This window comes from Anastrepha ludens, chromosome 3 (genome assembly GCF_028408465.1).
Source record: "Anastrepha ludens isolate Willacy chromosome 3, idAnaLude1.1, whole genome shotgun sequence".
Classification (NCBI taxonomy): Eukaryota; Metazoa; Arthropoda; class Insecta; order Diptera; family Tephritidae; genus Anastrepha; species Anastrepha ludens.
In genome coordinates, this window is record NC_071499.1 from 98,162,006 (window position 1) to 98,184,388 (window position 22,383).

The window sequence follows — 22,383 nt, forward strand, 5'->3', positions numbered from 1 at the left end:
ACTCTCTGGGGTCCATCATGGTAGTAAGCATCATTTTTGTCTCATCTGAGAAAATAACGTCATCCCAGTACTCTGCGGGAAGTGATATGTGCTCGGTGACAAATCGCAATCTTTTATCAACGTTTTGTGCTGATAACAGGGGTTATTTCCTAACCACTCTTGAAGAATATTTGTGTTTTTGAAACACTTTTCGAACAGCTTCATGAGAAACTCTTAATCCGTAGTCTTTTTCCACTTGAAGAGCTGCTTTGCGCGCTATTATAAATAGTTTTTATAATTTAGCGATCAATTCGCTGCGTCTCGTTTTTTCGTCTGCCTGTAGGTCCTTTCAACTCGAGTCTTCCTTCATTTTCAGCACGGTTTGCGGGAGAACATATCGGCGATTTCTCTTGCCGATTTGCCTTTGTAGTGATTGAAATAGACTAATTGAATAATATATATATTTTGAAACTCGTTTTCCTGGAATTTTTTTATTCAAATCTGAGATCACTTGTAGCACTGAAGACAATCACTAAGCATCAAGTACAGTAATGGAATGTGTGTATAAATTTTTTGTTTGCTTTTTTATTTGCTGTTGGAATTCTCGATCAAAGATAAACTTTTAAATTTTTCTTTACTATGCAAAGATATTCTTGACGAACTGTATATATATAATTATATTTCTAATAAATAGATAAATAATAGATAAATTTATTGAGGAACTTAAAGATTTGTTCAAAAGCCAACCATCATTGTGAAAATGTTTCCTTATTTTTAAGCACAAATAAATACCATACAAGATAATCATTTTTTTCGCATTCCATGTTCACTCTGCAACAAACAGCATAAAACTAAACTCGTTGACAAATCCATTAGTTCAATCCAAATAAGTTTCAACCAATTGTTTCGATTTGCTTTCCGTCTGTGGGCAGCATAAATAATAAGATAGTAATAGCTTGAAGCTTCGCGGGAGTATGGTCGTATCTCGGGGGTGAGGGATGCGTGATGTTGTCTACGTTGGTCCTGCTGTGCGTTCCGCAAAATTTGTTGTGGCCTGACGTTGACTGGCGGCCGCGTCACTGGGGGCGGTTGCATGTGGAGAGATCTGCAACAGGGGGCAACGAAGTCGCGTGTCGACTCCCTGGTGGTGTGCAGGCCGGAGCACCTCCGAAAATAGCACCAGTCACTGCAAGAATTGCATTGGACAGTTGTCAAGTTCCGAGGAACTACGGTCTGACACACGGAGCAGACTGTACGGGGGACCAAGAGCTGCTGGTTTGTCCCTGCACTGGGGTAGGAGCAGGAGGGTTGTGGGTCAGTGAGGGAGTTGTGTTGCGCGTGGGGGCTCCTTACCGTTGAGGTGTTGTTGGTGGCGGCAGTTTGACGTGCCGGGGGTGGAGTTCGGGTGGAGCTGTTTGTGGCAGATGGAGCAGTAAAATACTTCTGGTCCGGGGTTGGTTTTGACGCCAGTCCTGAAGAGAAGTATTTGGAGCAAACATGCAGCAATGGATTGCTCCTGTGACGAAAGATCGGGGGTGGAATACGGTACACTAGACAGGGCTAGTTTACTGGGGCGGCAGCCCTTGGTCGGGAAAAACCCGAGTCATTCCGGTAACGTAGAACCGGCTGCCATGGGAATGGCATATTTTCTGGTGTATATCCGCTATGAAGAAGCTCCTCATAAAAAACCATCTGCCATCATGACGCGCATCACAACTAGGAGGAGGAGCCCGGCCAAACAACTAGACGAGGGGTGTAAACGCTAATTATATACATATATCTATAATATAATTGTTGTAGAACATCATTTTTCACTTAAACATAGTTTTAAAATACGTTTCAGTTTTTGTGTAATTGAAAATTTATAAAAATTGTTTTATTGCAGAGAGCATGGTCCAGATCTCGAACTCTATCCATCAGTTACGTCGGAGATACAAATGTATCAAATGAACACCGAGGTTCAACAACACAGGTATTTCGTGTATTCTATTATAAATGCGTATTTAATGGAATGTTTAAAAATCATTGTGTTAGTTCTTGCATAAAAAAAGTTATCTGTTATTATAAATACTTTGTTACGACAGTGGGGCAATAAGCAGTTTTCGTGTACTTATTAAACACTAATTTTGCGGTGACAAAACCAATACTCAACTAATCAAAAACTTTAGAAGTGTTATACGGCAAAAGTGACACCCAACATTCTGATTGCCTAATCGATGAAATCGATGGTATAATACTGGAAGATTGTAATTTTCGATGGGGAAAACCTATCTGCCTTTGTACAGGGTCCGGCACTCGAAGTGTAACCAATTAAAACAGCCATAAATTCAGTTGGGAAAATTACTTTTAATCAATTTAAAGTAAAAAATGTGTGAAAATATACCTTGACTATGGCCTTAAGACGAAAGAAACGAATCGCAAACTGCTCGAATGTGACTTGCAGGTATGTTGGCCCATTCGCGCACAATGGTGTTTTTGAGCGTCTCGAGACTGGCGAATCTTTTAGTTCGGACCTTATTCTCCACAATGGCCCAAAGAGAATAATCCATCGTATTCGCATCTGGTGAATTTGAGAGCCACTGTGTGCATATTATGTCTAGTGGTACACAAGTCGTTGCAGAAGATTGATTGGGAGTGAAGGCAGGTTACAGATGTTCAGCAAATACCCACCCCTTTTCAGAATCCGTACATGCCCAGTTACTATTCCCTAGTCGAATTGGTGATTCGTACTGTATAAGCCGATGTATATTTTTGGTTGCTTCCCACAATGCATAATCTGTTCGGTCAGTAGTAGTAAGATTAGAAAAAAAATCGTGAAGATCCCTCTCCTTTTCTTTTTTAAGAGCGCAACGCAACTTAACTGTGCATTCAGTCAACAAATATTTTGTATTTTGGAGAACGATATTGTTGTCAAGACCGATCGGCTCTCGTTTCTTTTTAACTATCTTCTATAGTCTCATCAGTTTATAAGATTAGGATTGGGGAGCTGATGACCCGCTGTTCTCCTGCAGGGACTACCTTCCATGGTTATAATAGACGTAGAATGATCGGAGGACAATTCTAGCGATGCTGTTAAAATCTTGCAATGAATACCCCTTATAACACCAAAACCAATCAGGTCAAGCATCTTCTGGCGGTCAGATGGCTAATATGTTGGCTGTCCTGTAGATACAACATCAAGTTTTGAACTTATAATTGAAATTTGAATTGGTCGAGCCAAGGAGCACCAAGAGATTTGGTGGCTCCTAAAACACTCACGCTAAAAAGCACATTGTATTTAGAGCTCTGGAAAAAGGGTAGATAATCAATGGGAGAAGGAGAAAAGTATCAGAGAAAGAGATACGAAAGAATAGAGACAGAGACAGAGGTAGTTAGTCCTGTGAAAATTTTCCAGATTCTTTGGTAAATCTGTAAATATCCTCCAGTTTTAGAAAACGAATATTACTCATTCTCATGACATCGGAATCCAAAGCTCGTAATCTTGCTCTAGCAAAGACCATCAGGTAACGACAACCACAGCGGAACGCACAGCAGGTCCAATACAGACAACCCCTCGCGTCCCTCACACCCCGCGTTACGACAGTCTTCCCGAGGAGCTTCAAGCTTCTTCAATTTAACTTTAACGGATTTACGAGCAAGATAGAAGAGATAATCGACTTTGTGAGCCGACACGGAATCCCAATAGCTACGGTAAAGGGAACCATACTGTACGCTAGATTTGGCCTGATAAGCAGAGATGGCTATAACGTGCACAAAGATCGCGAGCGAGACAATGGCGGTGGCTTAGCAATCATAGTCCACCACGCAGTGCACTATCGTCTGATCGACGAAGGCATCTACCGCAGGGACAGCACCTTAGAGTGTCAAGGTATAGCTATCAGGTCAGGCGAAATTTATATAAATATATACCCCCTGTCTCCTGCAGCCCGCCAGGATATCACCCTGAGGGGAAAACCAATTGTTTGTAGGTGAGTTTAATGTGCATCACGACCTTTGGCATTCAAGCCTACCAATGTACAATGGTTCAATAATCTACTGACTAAGTGCTTGGGCTTGTCCAGCCCCCCACAAATCTAAAAGCCTACCAAGCAATCGTATGCAACTGGTCAACCAAGTCCGCTAACTATCTGAGTAGTCGAGACTCGTCTGTAATTCTTCGATACCAAATCTCTAACCGGGGGAAGATAAAGCAGTGTGGTGTCCTTGCACCCTTGCTTTCCAACTTCTGTATATCGAAGCTCCCCCAGCCACCAGAGGGAGCTATTTACATGACCTCCTATGCTGATGATTGCAAGATAATGGTGTCGTACAATGACATTGATGGCCTGTGCGCCAAAGTGACCGATTACTTCACCAATCTTTTTCGCTTTTTCACTGGCAGAAATCTACAACTTTTCCCCACAAAGTCCACGGCGACCCTCTTTACCACCTTGACAAAGGATGTCAAACTGCAACTCAAGGTCAAAATCCATGACATACCAATTCCGACTGTAAACAACCCCAAAATTTTGCGAGTAACCTTCGACAGTTTGCTCTCTTTCTCTGCTCTCAACCGATATTGCCACTAAAGTCCAAAATCACAACAAGATCCTCAAATCGCTTGCCGGCAGTACTTGGGGCAAAGACAAAGAAATTATGCTATCGACATTTAAAGCAATTGGACGGCCGGTTCTAAACCATCCTGCGCCTGTCTGGCCGCCTGGAACTAGTGTGGATAAAGCTTCAGACTCGCCAAAACACTGCTATTCGGACAGCGAAGGGTTGCCTCCTGATGTCCACTCTACAACATATACGCAACGAGGCACTGATGCTTCTTTTAAAGCAGCGCAGTTTCTGCTAGGGTGCTACCGTATATTTCACCCATGCAGACACCTGAGTAAGCCTGAGCCGACTCCCAGGCATGTCAGGAGACACCTACTAAACTACGCCGACGAGATCCAGGACATCTACTGGACCAGACTAACCACTACTAAACTAACTAGACATCTACTGGACCAGACAGTATTTAGACAGACATTAAACGACATTCACCGGGAGACTGTTACCACCTTCTTAAACTCCCGACCCCCGAATGCCATAATCGGAGTTCAACCACCACCCACAGCATATGAAGAGCTCCAGCTACTATGAGAGAGTCGCGTATCCTTGGCACAAGTACGTTCGGGATATTGTAACAGGTTAAAATACTACTTATTGAGAATTGACCCCGATATACCGAACATATGTCCGGCATTTGAGGGCACCCCGCACGACGCTAACCAGTTTTTCGCATGCCCCATCAAACCCACTCAATATAACACCCCTCTCCCTCTAGGCGCAACCTGTCGAAACAGCAAGTTTTCTGGGCCTACAACAACTCTTGCGAGTGCTATGAAGAGCGAAGAATTCATAGTTGTGAAATGAGTTGCAACTGTGCACTTAAAAGCGCTTCATTCTTTTTCTTAAATACCACATTTCGTTGGCATTTCGGCAAATTAAACAGAATCTTCAATAACTAATTCAGACAAACAATTATCTGCCGACGACAAAAATTTGCTTGTGCTTTCTAATTGCAATGCGAAAGGAAATTTGGTAGCTTGTATAGCGAATATGGCCTTTAAAGATACATATATGTATATCTATTAAAAAATATATATTTTGGAGAAAACATAACTGCATTGGCAACGTTTTGTTCGAATGCAACAATTTTCTTCCGTATCGGAATTACTATTCGCATTGCAGATATACCAGTCGTAATTAAGCCATGTAAACGTTCCCCAGCATTTCTAGTAATGGAAGATTTTTATGAGTATTGTGAATTAACAGCGAACCTATCGGAATATTGGGACATATTCGTACAGGGTAGAAGGTAGGAGGAGTTTAAAAGACAGCGTCACTGAGGCAATTTAATATTACGGCTTATTTCTGAGTAAGGTTTTTATCAGATATTTGTACAATAATATCAGTTCTTGTTTCTCCGGTATATCCAGTACCTCATGTGTGACAAAAATAGTTAAATTTTGTATCACGGTGTAATCTTTGAAATTTTATCAGACATTTTTTCTACAAGGTTTTATAGGTTTTAAGGTTTTTAATTTCTCTGTCATAACACTTGTAAATATCGTTCCTTATTATTATTAAAATTGCCATTACAACAATTTATTAATAATACTTTTTAATTAATGCAGGTTCCAGAAGAGCTCATGCTCGATTATACTGAAATTACATCCATACCTCCATTGCCTCTTTGGGTGCTGTTGAATGCTGATAAAGAATTAGTAGGTCAAGGAATTAATATTCTGGAAAATAATAAAGACTATAATGAACTATTCGAATTGAACAAATCAGAGGACAATTTAGATGATCTTCTTGAAAACGAAGACGAGCATTGCAAATTCGAAAGGAAACTATCTATACCAGAAAAGCTGAGTATATCACATTTTGGATCCCGTCAAGGACAGCTATTATCGCGTCTTCTCACCCACACACATTTGCCTGGCCTATCATCTTTAGATCAGATGCACCTGTTGGCTCTAGCTGATACTGTAGCTAACTTTAACAATGATTTTAGTGAGAAATTCGCTTCCGACCATGGAAAAAATATCAGTAAAGACATTTCAGGCAACGCAATATCAGAATCCTTAGATGATTGCGGCTTACGATTTCTACTCGCTATGAAGCACTTTACTTATCTTTTGCGATGTCTTCCATTAAATCAAAGGGCACAATTTCAAAAGCAAGGCATTGGAACATCAAATATAGTATGGGCTTTCCATTCTGAAAGTGAAGAAGAGCTTTTGAATCTTATTCCTTCCTATTCAAAAGGAGATCTGAGATGGTCAACACTAAAGGATCTCGGTGTAGGATATTGGTTAAAAAATATAAATATTTTACGTTGCTGCGTGGAAAAATTAGCAAAAAGTGCATACCAAATGAAACAAGATCCATTAGACGCGGCTATATTTTATTTAGCCATGAAAAAGAAGTCAATTGTATGGGGACTTTTTAGATCTAAGCGAGATGAAAAAATGACAGCATTTTTCTCCAATAACTTTTCTGAAGACCGTTGGAGAAAAGCAGCGTTAAAGAATGCTTTTGTTCTTTTAGGAAAACAGCGGTTTGAGCATGCAGTTGCATTTTTCCTACTTGCGAATTCTCTAAATGATGCCATAGAAGTTTGCATAAATAAATTAGAAGATTTTCAGCTGGCATTAGTAATAGCAAGACTCTTTGAAGGCGACATTGAAATTTCTTGTAAATCGACTTATAGTAGCTTACTTACCGAACACATTCTTGGAATTCGCGATGAAAATAGTGCTTTTGATATCAGTAAAGCTCATCCAGATCCCTTTCTTCGATCAATAACTTACTGGATTTTAAAGAAATATCAAGAAAGTTTACACACGTTATTATTAAATGGAGTTGGTATAAATCATACCGCATTTAAAGAAGAAGACATGTTAAAAACAGAAAACTCTGCAACAAATCCTAATGTTTTTAATTTCTACATATATTTACGTACACATCCTTTACTTGTCCGACAAAATTTAGCTTTATCTGCGCAAGAGAAGAAATGCGCAAATGTTGTACTATCTGGATTTAGTTATTCTGGCGAGAATCAAATATCTAAATCAAATGATAAACAACTTCAATTGGAAGATTCAATAACACCTATTGAGAGGCAACTTTACTTTACAACAGCCCATGCACATTTCAAGGCAGGCTGTCCGGCTTTAGCTCTTGAAGTATTAAATAAGTTACCAATGAAAATTATGGATTCAAATAATATGTTTGAAGAATCTTGCACTATTGTCCATAAAGAAGACCAAATAACTTCTGGTATAATTGACTGGAGTGAACCAGTGGTTGATTCAGCAGCAAGTTTTGATTGGGGTGGTCCGGTTTCGTCAATAGAAAAGGAAGATGTATTCGAAATAAAATGGGATGATGACGAAACAAAAAATGAAGAAGATGATGAAGTCATAGACCAAGTTGAAAACAGAATACCTAAATTAGATAAAGTTCCAGAGAAAGTGCAGGTAGAAGTCGCAAAAGATATCAAAATAGATATCATGGCACAGCAACTAAAATTCGTAGCATGTTTAAAAATCTTAATGGAGGAACTTTCAACTTTAGCCACTGGTTTTGAAGTAGATGGTGGCCAATTGCGATATCAGTTATATATCTGGTTAGAAAAAGAGGTTGAAGCACTGAAGCATCTTTGCAACTATTGTAATTATGACCACGTTGATATGGAACGTTCTACGCAAATTTCCGACGTTACGCTTAATGTGAGTATGAAATATTTAAAAAATTATTATTATTATTATATTCCCTCGCCACTTTCACCCCCCACATACCGCGCGTGGCGAGGTCCATTTCACCAAACACGACGGCATTTAACGAATGCAAGTCGTTTTGGCACTGTTTTTTTGCGCGTTATGTTGCATGTTGTTAAAATAATAGCTTTTTGAGTTTTGTGATGTACCTATATCCACTTTAATGTTGAAAAATTTGAGGTTATTGACAAAACTTTTGGGAACTATCTTAGATTTTTACTGTATTTTGTTTCCAGATTCTTTTCACTTCTATTGTTAAATCATTGTATTTCTGTAATTTTTCGGTATATTTTCTGTGTATATTCGTATCACTGCGTGTGCTTATTTCAATGAAAATGGTGGTTTTTGTTCGTTTTTTTATTAGCGTTATATCCGGTCTATTGTGGGTAATTGTTCTCTCTGTTCTTATGGCGATGTCCCAGTATATCGTGTATACCTCATTTTCCAATATACATATTCTCGGGGTTGTATTCGTAATAGGGTGAAGTATTTGTACTTAAGCGCAGATTATTCGCCATTTCTTGGTGTAGTATTTTTGCCACATTGTTACGTCTTTCCGTGTATTCACTTCCTACCGAAAGTCGACATCCAGAAATAATGTGGTCTATATTTTCTGTATTTATTTGGCATTTGCGACATCTGTCATAAATAATCCTCTTTTAAATATACTTTTGGTAGTTTTTTGTCAAGATCATTTGGTCTTGAATCGCAATTAGGAACCCTTCTGTTTCAGGATACAACCGCCTTTTATCAACCATGTATAGCTGCATGTCTTATCTACATTCGCATCGTTCATTATATGAATGTGTCTTCCATGAAGTTGTTTCTGCGGCCATATTGCTTTTTTTTCTGTTGTGTGTTATGTAGATTAAGTGGTGAGTAATTTTTGTCTACTAGGGTTATTGCTTTGATTCTTCTACATATGGTTCAAGCAGCTCACAACGTCCGGGATTAGCCCACGTATCCTCTGGTTAGCTTCCGAACACCCGTTCGGGAGTGAGCTAACGTGAGAAGGCGAAGCATCCCAGCATAGCTGGTTGTGCGCTGGGTTTGGGACCCGCCACTTAAAAAGCCCCCCCAATGAAAACAGCAACAAAGCCTCGGATGAGAACTTCCAACACTGATGACGACCCCTGCAAACGAAATAAGGAATACGATTTGAGGGCATGCACCTGGAATGTCCGGTCCCTTAATGGCGAAGGTGCCTCTGCCCGGCTGGTTGATGTCCTCGTGAGAGTAAAGGCTGACATCACTGCCATCCAAGAGATGCGATGGACGGGGCAAGGTAAGAAAAACCTAGGACCTTGCGACGTCTACTACAGCTGCCATGTAAAGGAGCGCAAATTCGGTGTCGGATTTGTTGTGGGAGAGAGACTTCGTCGCCAAGTACTGTCGTTCACTCCGGTGGACGAGCGTCTCGCAATAATCCGCATCAAAGCGCGATTTTTTAACATCTCGCTAATTTGCGCCCACGCTCCGACGGAAGAGAAGGACGATGCGACCAAGGATTCTTTCTATGAGCGCTTGGAACGTTCCTATGAGCGCTGCCCCCGCCACGACATAAAAATCGTGCTTGGCGACTTCAACGCCAGGGTGGGCAAGGAGGGAATTTTTGGTCCCACAGTCGGAAAATTCAGCCTGCACAACGAAACATCCGGTAACGGACAGAGGCTGATCGACTTCGCCGGGGCCCGAAACATGGTAGTCTGTAGCACCAGATTCCAGCATAAAAAGATACACCAAGCTACCTGGCTGTCCCCTGATCGAAAAACGCGAAACCAGATCGATCATGTTGTGATAGATGGAACACACGCTTCTAGTGTATTAGATGTACGTACGATCCGAGGAGCCAACATCGATTCGGATCATTACCTTGTTGCAGCCAAATTGCGCACACGCCTCTGTGCAGCAAAAAACATACATCTACCTACGCAAAGAATGTTCGACATCGAAAAGCTGCAATCACAACAGACAGCCAGAAGATTCGCCACTCGACTCTCACTCCTGCTCTCGGAGAGCACTGCCCAACACACCGGCATGCGCGAGCAATAGAGCAACATTTCTCGTTCCCTACGTACCGCCGCCGAAGAAGAAATCGGATTCCGGCGAGCCCGAAAAAACAATTGGTACGACGAGGAATGTCATGCTGCCGCCGAAAGAAAAGATGCCGCCTATAGAGCCACGCTGCGATCGGGCGCAACGCGAGCCATGTGGGATCGCTACAGAGAGCTGAAAAAGGAAGAGAGACGTATTATCCGACAGAAGAAACGAGAGGCCGAAATACGTGAGTGCGAGGAGCTTGAGATGCTGACCAATAGGAACAACGCCCGAAAATTCTACCAGAAAGTTCGGCGGCTTACAGAAGGTTTTAAGACCGGGGCGTTTTCCTGTAAGAACAAAGACGGTGATCTGGTGACTGACGTACAGAGCAATCTTAAATTATGGAGGGAACACTTCTCGAACCTGTTAAACAGTGACAGCTGCGCATGTCATAGAGAAAGTGAAGATCCCGATACCCCAATCGTTGACGACGGAATTATCGTTCCGTTACCCGACCATGACGAGGTGAGAATAGCAATATCACGGCTAAAGAACAACAAAGCCGCGGGCGCCGACGGACTGCCGGCTGAGCTATTCAAACATGGCGGCGAGGAGCTGGTAAGGTGCATGCATCAGCTCCTATGCAAAATATGGTCGGATGAAAGCATGCCTGCCGATTGGAATTTAAGTGTGCTCTGCCCAATCCATAAGAAGGGCGATCCTGCAATTTGTGCCAATTACCGCGGTATTAGTCTTCTAAATATCACCTATAAGGTTCTAGCGAGCGTATTGTGTGAAAGGCTGAAGCCCACCGTCAACCAACTGATTGGACCTTATCAGTGTGGCTTCAGACCTGGAAAGTCTACCATCGACCAATTATTCACAATACGCCAAATCTTGGAAAAGACCCATGAAAGGAGAATCGACACACACCATCTTTTCGTCGACTTCAAAGCTGCATTCGACAGTACGGAAAGGAGTTACCTGTATGCCGCGATGTCTGAATTTGGTATCCCCGCAAAACTAATACGGCTATGTAAGATGACGTTGCTCAACACCAGCAGCGCCGTCAGAATTGGGAAGGACCTCTCCGAGCCGTTTGATACCAAACGAGGTTTCAGACAGGGTGACTCGCTGTCGTGTGACTTCTTTAACCTGAAGTTGGAGAGCATCGTACGAGCCGCAGAACTTAATCGCTCAGGCACAATATTTTATAAGAGCGTACAATTGTTGGCGTATGCCGATGATATTGATATCATCGGCTTTAACCGCGCTGTTAGTTCTGCCTTCTCCAAACTGGATAAAGAGGCAAAGCGAATGGGTTTGGTGGTGAACGAGGACAAAACGAAGTACCTCCTGTCTTCAAACAAACAGTCGGCGCACTCGCGTATCGGCACTCACGTCACTGTAGACAGTTATAATTTCGAGGTTGTAAAAGACTTCGTTTATTTAGGAACCAGCATTAACACCGATAACAATGCCAGCCTTGAAATCCAACGTAGAATCTCTCTTGCCAACAAGTGCTACTTTGGACTAAGTAGGCAACTGAGCAGTAAAGTCCTCTCTCGACGAACAAAACTAACACTCTACAAGACTCTCATCATGCCCGTCCTAACGTATGGCGCAGAAGCGTGGACGATGACAACATCCGATGAAGCGACGCTTGGAGTGTTCGAGAGAAAGATTCTGCGTAAGATTTTTGGACCTTTGCACGTTGGCAACGGCGAATATCGCAGGCGATGGAACGATGAGCTGTATGAGCTTCACGGCGACATAGACATAGCGCAGCGAATAAAGATCCAGCGACTTCGTTGGCTGGGTCATGTCGTCCGAATGGATACAAACGCTCCGGCTTTGAAAGTATTCGATGCGGTACCAGCTGGTGGTAGCAGAGGAAGAGGAAGGCCTCCTCTGCGTTGGAAAGATCAGGTGGAGAAGGACTTGGCTTCACTTGGTGTGTCCAACTGGCGCCGGTTAGCACGAGAAAGAAACGACTGGGGCGCTTTGTTAAGCTCGGCCAAAATCGCGTAAGCGGTTATCGCGCCAATTAAGAAGAAGAAACTGTATGTGTGTGTGTGGAAGAATTTACGTAGTGCTATTGTGTGATTATTGTGTAGGTTGTGAATATCTATGATCCCTCTACCTCCTTCTGTTCTGGGTAGGGTTATTCTTTGTATGCATGAGTTAGGATGTTTCCGTCCATTTTAAAATTCCAAAATAGCATGTTAGTACTGGAAACATTTTTTAAACTCATCCGCCGGAATCGCGTTCAATTCGGCTGTCACAGTTTTTTGGATCGCCTCGATGGACTCGAAACGCCTCCTCTTCAGCTTTCTTTTCAGGCGCGGGAACAAGAAGAAGTCCGGAGGGGACAGGTCTGGGCTGTAGGGAGGGTGGGGAAGCACCGGAACCCCCATCTTGGCCAATGCAGAGGAGCAGAGGAAGGCGGTGTGCGCCGGCGCATTGTCGTGACGAAGGGTCCAATTGTTGACGAGGTCGGGCCGAACCCGGGCGACGCGTTTTTCAGCCGAAGGAGCACTTCTTTGTAAAATGCCGCATTTACAGTGCTTCCTGGAGGTGCAAACTCCTTGTAGACGATGCCTCGAGAGTCGAAAAAGATGATCAGCATGGTTTTGACCTTGGATTTCTACATGCGCGCCTTCTTGGGTCGTGGCGACTGGCTCGTGTGCCACTCCGCACTCTCTCTCTTGCCCTCAGGATCGTACTCAAAGCACCAGGTTTCATCTCCTGTGATACAATTGTCTAAAGTATTACCCTGTTCGTCACTTTCCAATACTCGTTTTGTTTAGCTTTACGCAAAATTTGATCGAAATTTTGATCTAGTTGCTCTTGTTTGAATCCAGTAGGCAGATTCATTGGGTTGCATTGAGACTGACCCTATTTCGTTCCAGTAGTTAGTGATTTTTCTTTAGTTGGTGTTTCAATGTCTGTTTTTTCCTTGCACGTGATGCCTTTTCTGTTGTGTGTTCTACCTTATCTTTATTTATAAAAAGTTTGTTTTGTTTCTTCCTTATTTCGACTCCTTGTATCTTGCCAGTCTAGTAGCGCAAACTTTCAATTTTTGCCTTTGTAGATCTATTATTTCCTCTATTATTTCCCCCTCTTCTTAAGGTTAATTTTTAAGTTTTCTACGTGTTTTAAAACTTTTTCTGATATATTCCCTTTTGTAAATTGTGTGAGCCTGTCCATATCTTTTCTGAGGCTGTTGATCTTGCTCTCAATTTTAATTTGCCATTTTGGCTTTCTTGAGAAGGCTGCGGTTTTGTTTTGCGTTTTATAATTTTGTTCATTCAATTCTATTGTTGCAATGGCAGATACGTAGACAGGTATGTGTAGATCTTCTAATGTTGATTTATCATGAATTAGGGTAGGTAGTATTTGACTATTTATTATGTCTATATGTTGGATGGTTTGCTTTTTGAAGATAAGTTTAGGTATATAGGGACGAGTTGTCAGGTTAGTTCCTTCCCATTTGATTTTATTTGCTTCAAAAGCAGTTTTTACTTTTTGGAAGAGTTGATATTCTATATTATCGGGCGTTAGAGTTGTGCTGTTGAAAATGAGGTTGGTGGCTGTATTGTTGTTTCCATCTGTTTGCCAGTTACTTTTTTGAAGTGTTTGTTGTGGTAAAATTGAAGTATTAGATTTGTCTGCTGAGTTTGACTGAGATGATTGTTCAATGTTTTGTTGGGATATTGTATTTATTTCTACTGCTACTTGTTCTTTAATATTTTGGATGTCTATACTGGTTAGTCTGTTGTTTGTAATTATGCTTCGTTTTTGATCCGCGAGTCTTTGCTGTATTGATGGTTAGCTATGGCCGCGGGGTCGCCACCCTCCGTCACATTTCTTGCGAGATATGTCCTTGCGTTGATTGGTTGTCAGTTTTCCTTCTGGGTTAACAGGTTCTTTCACACATGCATTTTACATTTGGCCGGTATGTTATGCCATTGGCGGTACTTTTCGTGTCTTCGCTGGTAACTAGGGTCTCGCGGGGTCGTTAGGCCCGTCATCGTCCATGGGAGATGCCCTGCGACTTTATTATTATTATTGCCACACCAGTCTCCCCACCTTTAGGTAAATTATGAACACATTTGACATGTCATTTGTGTTACCATTCTCAAAAAAATAGGTGGTTCAAAAAGCAAACGCTATATTGCCCATCCTTTATTTAGATTGTTAAAAGAACTTGCTTCAAAATTTCAGACTTCACGGCAAAAACTGCACGAATATGATTTTCCAATTACAAGTGTCATGGTTTCTGTACGCAAATGATGCCAAATAGAACATTGTAAAAATAATCAGACTACAAATATTTGTAAGACAACTAATATTGCTCAACTTTTTTTGTATTTTTTAGGAGTGGATAAAGACTGGAAGTCACAATAAGCAAATTGGTTTTGGTAGAAATAGGTATATTTAAATAGCTGGTAAATCTAATGTTAAATTCGGTTTAGGTTAAAACTACCTACCAATGACTTTGATTGCGGTAATGCCGACAGATTAGCCCATTATGATTTTCTTTGTCTATTTCCTGAATAAGAGAACAGAAGTTACCATTTTCTAGGCCACAAAAAGGCTCTGGACCTATAAATGTTCCCAGTACTTGATTGTTTAGGCCTCGATATTCAGCGTATCTTGATTGTTGCTTGGCTATCAGTAAGCATAGTTATTCTTCTGTCGTTATGTTTACGTTCAGGGTTAAAGTGAGAGCATCTTTCTCTTGCGTAAACTTTCGCTTGAAATAAGCTTATATTCTTCCTCAGCGTTTCCTATTATCCTTTTTCCGGTCCGCAAGCACTTGCACCCACCTGCATCTTCCTCGGTGAGGATATGTCCAGAGCTCTAAGTGTAGCCTATCATTAAATATAAGGACATTTCTTCCTAGAGGGTCGGTTCTGAGCTATTCTACATGAGATTTCCGACTGGGGAACGCTGCATCGTTTTCCACCCGGATGATCCTCCAATTACTGGTTGAGTTCCTTTTTTACATTATTTTACGAATACTGTTGTAATCGGAGCGCACACCTTTGATATGTTGGATTGGATATTTTGAATCATAATTTTCAGATTTGCTCCAAGATTCCAATGTTACAATGTTTGTTAGCAAGAAAAGTTTTCTTTGTGATGAACTTGTGTACATAGATAAGTTGAAATCAGCTGAACAGGGTAGAAAATGTTACACTTTTGTTCGGTTAGATCGCAACACTTTGAGAAAAGTACACGCACCTTATAAGAACAGGTAACCCCCGTATAACACGGGAGTTACGTTCCAAAAAATTGCCGTGTTATGCGAATCCGTGTTATTCGAAACAAAAGACTAGTACGAAAAGAGGGGTTAGGTTTCAGAAATTAAAAAAAAACATGCAATTATATTTTCACAATAAATAATTAAAATTTTCTTAAGAAGTAATACGTATTATATGAATTAAACAATGTTTTCTTCGTCATCACTAAGCGCTATTAACCGCAGGCGTTTTCTTCTTAGCAAGATATCTTCATCCTCTAAGCATTTTTCTGTATTATGTTCGGATTCATGCTCTAAAATCTGTTATTTTAGATTGCTAGCTTATAGTTAAAAGATCTTTATAAATTTCCTTATATGGTGCTAAGCACTTATGAAATTCCCTTTTAAACTTTGTGCCCTTTTCATTTGAAGGATCTTCATTTAAGCAATATGACTCAAACTGTTCGGCTAAGCCTAGGCTTTTTTTATGCTTTCTAGAGTAAACTTTTTAACTTCTTCGTCTTCACCTATGCTATCATCCTCTGACTTATCATGGATATCTGATATCATTTCTACCAAACCTGCTTCATCAATTTCTTCTTCCACCAGTAATTCTTCCCCTCCTAACGACTTAGCAACTCTCATTGTTGCTCCATTCTGTTTTTTGTTGCCTCGATCAAATTTTCACTGTCAATTGACTCCGGCCATATTTTTTCCAACAACCACATACTGTCGTCGGCTTTATTTCTCTGATAGATGACTTTATTAGATTAATGTAGTATAAAATTATGAAGAGTTCCCACGCCTCCTTGACATCCATAGGTTCATCATCAATTTTGTTCAAAATCCATTGTAATGATCTCCTTATGTAATTGGTTTTAAATAAATCTATAATTCCATGATCTAACGGTTGAAGTAAAACAGTTGTATTTGGAGGTAAGAAAATTATTTTGACATTTGGGTTATTTAAATCTTGCGGATAGCGGGTGCGTTATTCAATATAAGTAGAACTTTAAAACCTAAATTTTTCTGTTTTAAATAGTTTTCCACTCTTGGTACAAAACAGTTTAAAAACCATTTCTTAAATAATTCAGTAGTCATCCAATCTTATTTATTTGCTGCCCAGTATACCGATAAATCACTCTTTTTTAGGTTTTTCAATCCACCAGGATTGAGAGATTTATCAACCAGCATAGGCCTCACCATGTGATCGCCTGAAGCATTACTGCACATAAGTAACGTTGCACTTTCTTGTGATACCGTGAAATATGGCGCAACTTTTTGGTCTTTAGAAATATATGTCCTCTTGGCCATTTTTTTCCACCAATGAGCAGTCTCGTCGGCATTAACAACCTGTTGTGTTGAATATCCACCCTCTTCAATTGGATAAATTCGGCGGCTTCTTTTTCGGCTGATGCACTCTAACCTTCTATTTTTAGGTTTCGTAGTGATAATCGTTGGATCGGGAGGATGGTTCCATATGTAGAAGTCCACGCATGTGGGGAAAGTTACTGATCGCCATTCAGTGGGGAGTGGCCAGGACGATTCTTCTGCATATGGTCCAAGCAGCTCACAACGTCCGGGATTAGCCCACGTATCCTCTGGGTAGCTTCCGAACACCCGTTCGGGAGTGAGCTAACGTGAGAAGACGAAGCATTCTAGGATTGTTGGTTATGCGCTGGGTTTGGAACCCGCCACTTAAAAATCCCCCTCCAATGAAAAGATTAAAAACGCCTCGGTTGCGAACTTTCTACACTGATGAGGACCCCAGCAAACGAACTAAGGACCCTTAAACAGGGACAGCTGCGCATGTTGTCGTTGACGACGGAATTATCGTTCCGCTACCCGATCATGACGAGGTGAGAATAGCGATAACGCGGTTAAAGAACAATAAAGCGACGGGCGCCGACGGACTGCCGGCTGAGCTATTCACACATGGCGGCGAGGAGCTGGTAAGGTGCATGCATCAGCTTCTATGCAAAATATGGTCGGATGAAACCATGCCTGCCATTGGAATTTAAGTGTGCTCTGCCTAATCCATAAGAAGGGCGATCCTGCAATTTGTGCCAATTACCGCGGTATTAGTCTTCTAAATATCGCCTATAAGGTTCTAGCGAGCGTATTGTGTAAAAGGCTGAATCCCACCATCAACCAACTGATTGGACCTTATCAGAGTGGCTTTAGACCTGGAAAGTCTACCATCGACCAAATATTCACTTCTTCTTCTTCTTCTTCTGTTATTTAGGACATGCCTGTTTTTCTTTACACAATTTTTTAGATACAAAATTTTATAATTTATCATATTAATAATACTGAATTATATATGTAATATTTAAATACGTAACTGATATTAATTTTCTATTGAGGATGATATCCAGCTTTGCGCCCATCTTTTCGGTGGCCTTCCAGGACGTCGCCTTCCCACTGGAATTCCGTCACGTGCAATTTTAATTAATCGGTTGTTGGAGGCTCTTGAAACATGCTCGTTCCATGCGCGTCTTCTTGATCTTATAAATTTGACAATGTCATCGGTGTTCGTCTGGATTCTAATATCATTGATTTTAATATTCACAATACGCCAAATCTTGGAAAACACCAATGAAAAGAGAATCGACACACACCGTCTTTTCGTCGACTTCAAAACTGCATTCGACAGTACGAAAAGAAGTTACCTGTATGCCGCGATGTCTGAATTTGGTATTCCCGCAAAACTAATCCCGCTATGCAAGATGACGTTGCTCAACACCAGCAGCGCCATCAGAATGGGGAAGGACCTCTCTAAGCCGTTTGATACCAAACGAGGTGACACGCTGTCGTGTGACTTCTTTAACCTGATGTTGGAGAGGATCGTACGAGCCGCAGAACTTAATCGCTAAGGTACGCTCATAGCGTACAATTGTTGGCGTATGCCGATGTCATTGACATCATCGGCCTTAACAACCGCGCTGTTAGTTCGGCCTTCTCCAAATTAGATAAAGAGACAAAGCTCTGGGCAAATGGCTCTGTTGGTGAACGAGGACAAAACGAAGTACCTCTTAAAAGGCTTTATAATTTTAGGAACCATCAATTACACCGATAACAATGTCAGCCTTGAAATCTAACGTAAAATCTCTCTTGCCAACAAGTGCTACTTTGGACTAAGTAGGCAAATGAGTAGTAAATTTCTCTCTCGACGAACAAAACTAACACTCTACGTCCTAACGTATGGTGCAGAAGAGTGGATGATGATAACATCCGATGAAGCGACGCTTGGAGTGTTTGAGATTCTGCGTAAGATTTTTGGACCTTTGCACGTTGGTAACGACGAATATCGCATGCGATGGAACGATGAGCTGTATGAGCTTTACAACCATATAGACATAGTGCAACGAATAAAGATCCAGTAGCTACGTTGGCTGGGTCATGTCGTCCGAATGGATACAAACGCTCCGGCTCCTTAAGTATTCGATTTGGTACCAGCTGGTGGAAGGCCTCCTCTGTGTTGGAAATATTAGGTGGAGAAGGACTTGGCCTCACTTGGTGTGTCCAGCTGGCACCCGTTAGCACGAGAAAGAAATAACTGGCGCGCTTTGTTAAACGCGACCAAAATCGCGTAAGCGGTTATCGTGCCAATGAAGAAGAGAAGTGATAATCGTTTTCTCATACGATCAAACCACCTTTTGCTGGCTACGAAAGCTGGATTAGTTGCAGTTTCTCCATTTTCCTTTAAGTAGTCGTAAATTTTCAAGGCTTTGTGTTTAATAATATTGGAGCTCAGTAGAATTCGTTGTTTTGAAGGACGTTTTTCCATATGCTTTATCATTGCTGCCCTAGGACGAGATGTTATGGTTGAGGAGATAGAACAGCCGCAGGAATTCAATCTCTAATTTTCTGTTCATTTTTTGCTTATAGTATGTATGTCGCTTCATTTAAATCCAATGATTTGGCGACATATGGATATCTTTTCGGCCTTTTTAAACCGATCTAATCTTCCGATTTGTAATTTTGTTTCCATGGAGAAGAAATGTCTTTTGAAAGAATGGTTTTTAGACATAGTTTAGGGCTACAAATTAATTCATAAAAATAAAAAACATGTTATTTCTTTAAAAAAGATTGAGTACTACTTACCCCAAAATGTTTAATCTATGTAGCTAAAACAGAGACACCATTAAAGTCATAAAGTATTGCACTTAAGTATTAATAGTTCATGAGAATTCTGCAGGCAAATCTGATATAATGTACGTACGCGCTCGAATGAAAAATGCCAAATTAAGTATCTTTAGCACTTAAATAAAAGCCTCTACACGTTTATTGAGCTGTTATACGGGGATTTCTCTAATTTCAAATTAGATAAAGTTCGCTTTTAATAGCTTTTATTACATTTCGTGTTTATATGGGGGTTACCTGTATGTTGTTGAGAGACAAAAACGGAAATTTTACATCCATGGCTTGGAGTAAAGAAAATGTCATAAGAGAATTAACAGTCGTAAAAGAACTTTCTTCATCTGATATATAACGATTCGCTCACAAAATGTATCATAGTTTTTTTAATTTATTATTTAACTGATTACAGGAAAGAGATCAAAACTCCACATCATTTGTGTTATCAGAAAAACCAACTCTCCATGAAATTTTGATGCAAGAAAAATATGATTTCGAGGCAAAAGTGTTTAGAGCTGCGAAGAGGAAACGTTGGCTGAAAGGTAATTAAAGCTGCCACATTTTATTAAATATATAAGTATATCTCTTAAAAAAATAAATATTTCTTAGTTTAATTAACATATTGTATTTTACTAACTGATCAAAGATACGGTAACAGCTCAATTCTTACACGATCACAAAATTCACTGCAGTCGCAATTTGTATGTTTTTATATTCTTTTGAAAGCTCAAACACTCAAATTGAGAAATGAAAATTTCTTTTTTCTGGAAGGACTGCTGAATTAAAGTTTTTCTTTACTTTATAGTACCACTGTACCGCACTCGGATGCGTAATAGACCAAACAAATTTTTTTAGAGATTGAGTTACTATAAAAGTAATGTCTTTGATGTTTTAAGTTAGCCTTAAATTGAAATATGGGCCTTCAAAGCTCGAATTTGGAGCTTTAGTAAAAATATTTAAAATTAATGTGTGTGAATAACTAAAAAAGTAAAAATATGGTCGTGATCCGCCTGTGCCTCTTATAATTTTAGTTTAATTAGTTTTTTTAAATAGTTTTTTTTATAAATAGTTGTTTTTGCTTTATTTATGGAATCTTTCTTGTATAAGAAACTAACAATGCCTTGCCACCTTCCAGTTCTAAGAAACTAAGTATGTGTTCAATGAGATATATATAATATGTACATATATGATTAAATCGGATGTGAATGTGATGGAAGTGAATGAATGGATTGAGATAGAAAGGACGGGTTTGCAATCTCCGATTCTTCGTAGCTGGGAGCCGGAAGGACCTAGTTTCCAGTTTCCATGCTGGTTGCGCAAGTTAATTTTTTTCCGGGTGATAGATGTGGATGCGGGGTGCTGAAAAGGACGAGTTTCCAGTATCCGATTTTTTATAGCTGGGGGCCGGAAAGACCTAGTTCCCAGTCTCCTTTAAAGCTTCCGTTGTCCCTCACGACGATTGTGTCCGAGTTTTTTGTTATGTGATGGAATTGGATGGATGGAGGGAGCTGGGAAGGCCTAGTGTCCAGTTCCCCTTGAAATTGCATATATCTCTCATGACGATGAGGCCGTACTAAAAGTCGGAATAGCCGGGATTCCGTTGCCTTCGTGGACGGACCCTCGTGCTAGATCAGATAATTAACATAGTGCAGACTTGGGATGTCTTTTTTCTCAATCGTGTGCGCGATTCATTTAGAAGTAGATTTTGGGCTAGTTTAAAGGGGATTGTCTTCAAGCTTTTGAAGTTGTTTTTGCTTAACCGTGCTATTTCATCGGCTACACGAGGTATGCAAATGTCTCTGTGAATGTTAGCGTTTTTTATGTACCATGGAGCTCCCGTAATTATCCGCAAGACTTTAGATTCCACTCTCTGAAGTTGTTCGATATTTGAAGGCGTATCAGTTCCCCACATTTCTATATCATATGTCCATATTGGTTTAGCATGGTTTTATACAGTAGCATTTTGTACTCTAGAGGTAATACTGAAATTTCATTTTAAGCTTAATATTAGGTTAGGCTAGGTTTGGCACCTAGACCACGAAACGGGTCCGTTATGAGCCGCGGAGGCTGGGCTATATTTCCATCTCCATATTGAACCATCCTGAGCTTTTGACAAAGCGGTTGTTGATACCTAAAGTGTATAGATTATCTATATTCGTTAAGAAGTAGGATTTTAAAATCGGTTCCTGCTTCTGGCTAGAGCTGGGCATGTGCAAAAAAGGTGTTGAATTGTTTCCAACTTCTCCTCATTTCTACAGCTACGACAAAAATCTTGCGTGTAAACGCCTAATCTCCTTGCATGATTTCCTATGAGACAATGTCCTGTGAGGGCCCCTACTAAGGTCCTGATTTGAAGTCTACTCAGTTTTATAATACTCTTTGACAGACGTAAATTTAGCCTTGGCCATGTTTGCCTAGCGATTTCACAGGTGCTTGATATTAGTCACTTCCTTTTCAATATGATTCCGCCTCACGTGTCTTCTATCTAAGTGAATTCGGAGATATTTTACTTCATTTTGTTGTGGTACATTCTGACTATTAATTGTAACTGCAGGGCAAGTTTCTTTCATTAGAGTAAAAGTAATGAGCACGCATTTGGTATCATTAACCTTTGTTCTCCAGTTTTTAAAAGCTTTGCTATAAGCTATGTGCGGATTA

General features: G+C 40.6%; 1 protein-coding gene across 2 annotated transcripts in view; it reads left to right on the forward strand.

Moving 5' to 3' along the window:
• LOC128858552 (dmX-like protein 2) overlaps positions 1-22,383 on the forward strand; it is a 147,781-nt gene that overhangs the window by 40,694 nt on the left and 84,704 nt on the right. For both annotated transcript variants that reach the window (XM_054094932.1, XM_054094933.1), the window contains 3 exons: positions 1,865-1,951; positions 6,147-8,249; positions 20,138-20,267. In XM_054094932.1, coding sequence (XP_053950907.1) covers positions 1,865-1,951; positions 6,147-8,249; positions 20,138-20,267 — 2,320 coding nt within the window. The remainder of the gene's footprint in view (positions 1-1,864; positions 1,952-6,146; positions 8,250-20,137; positions 20,268-22,383) is intronic.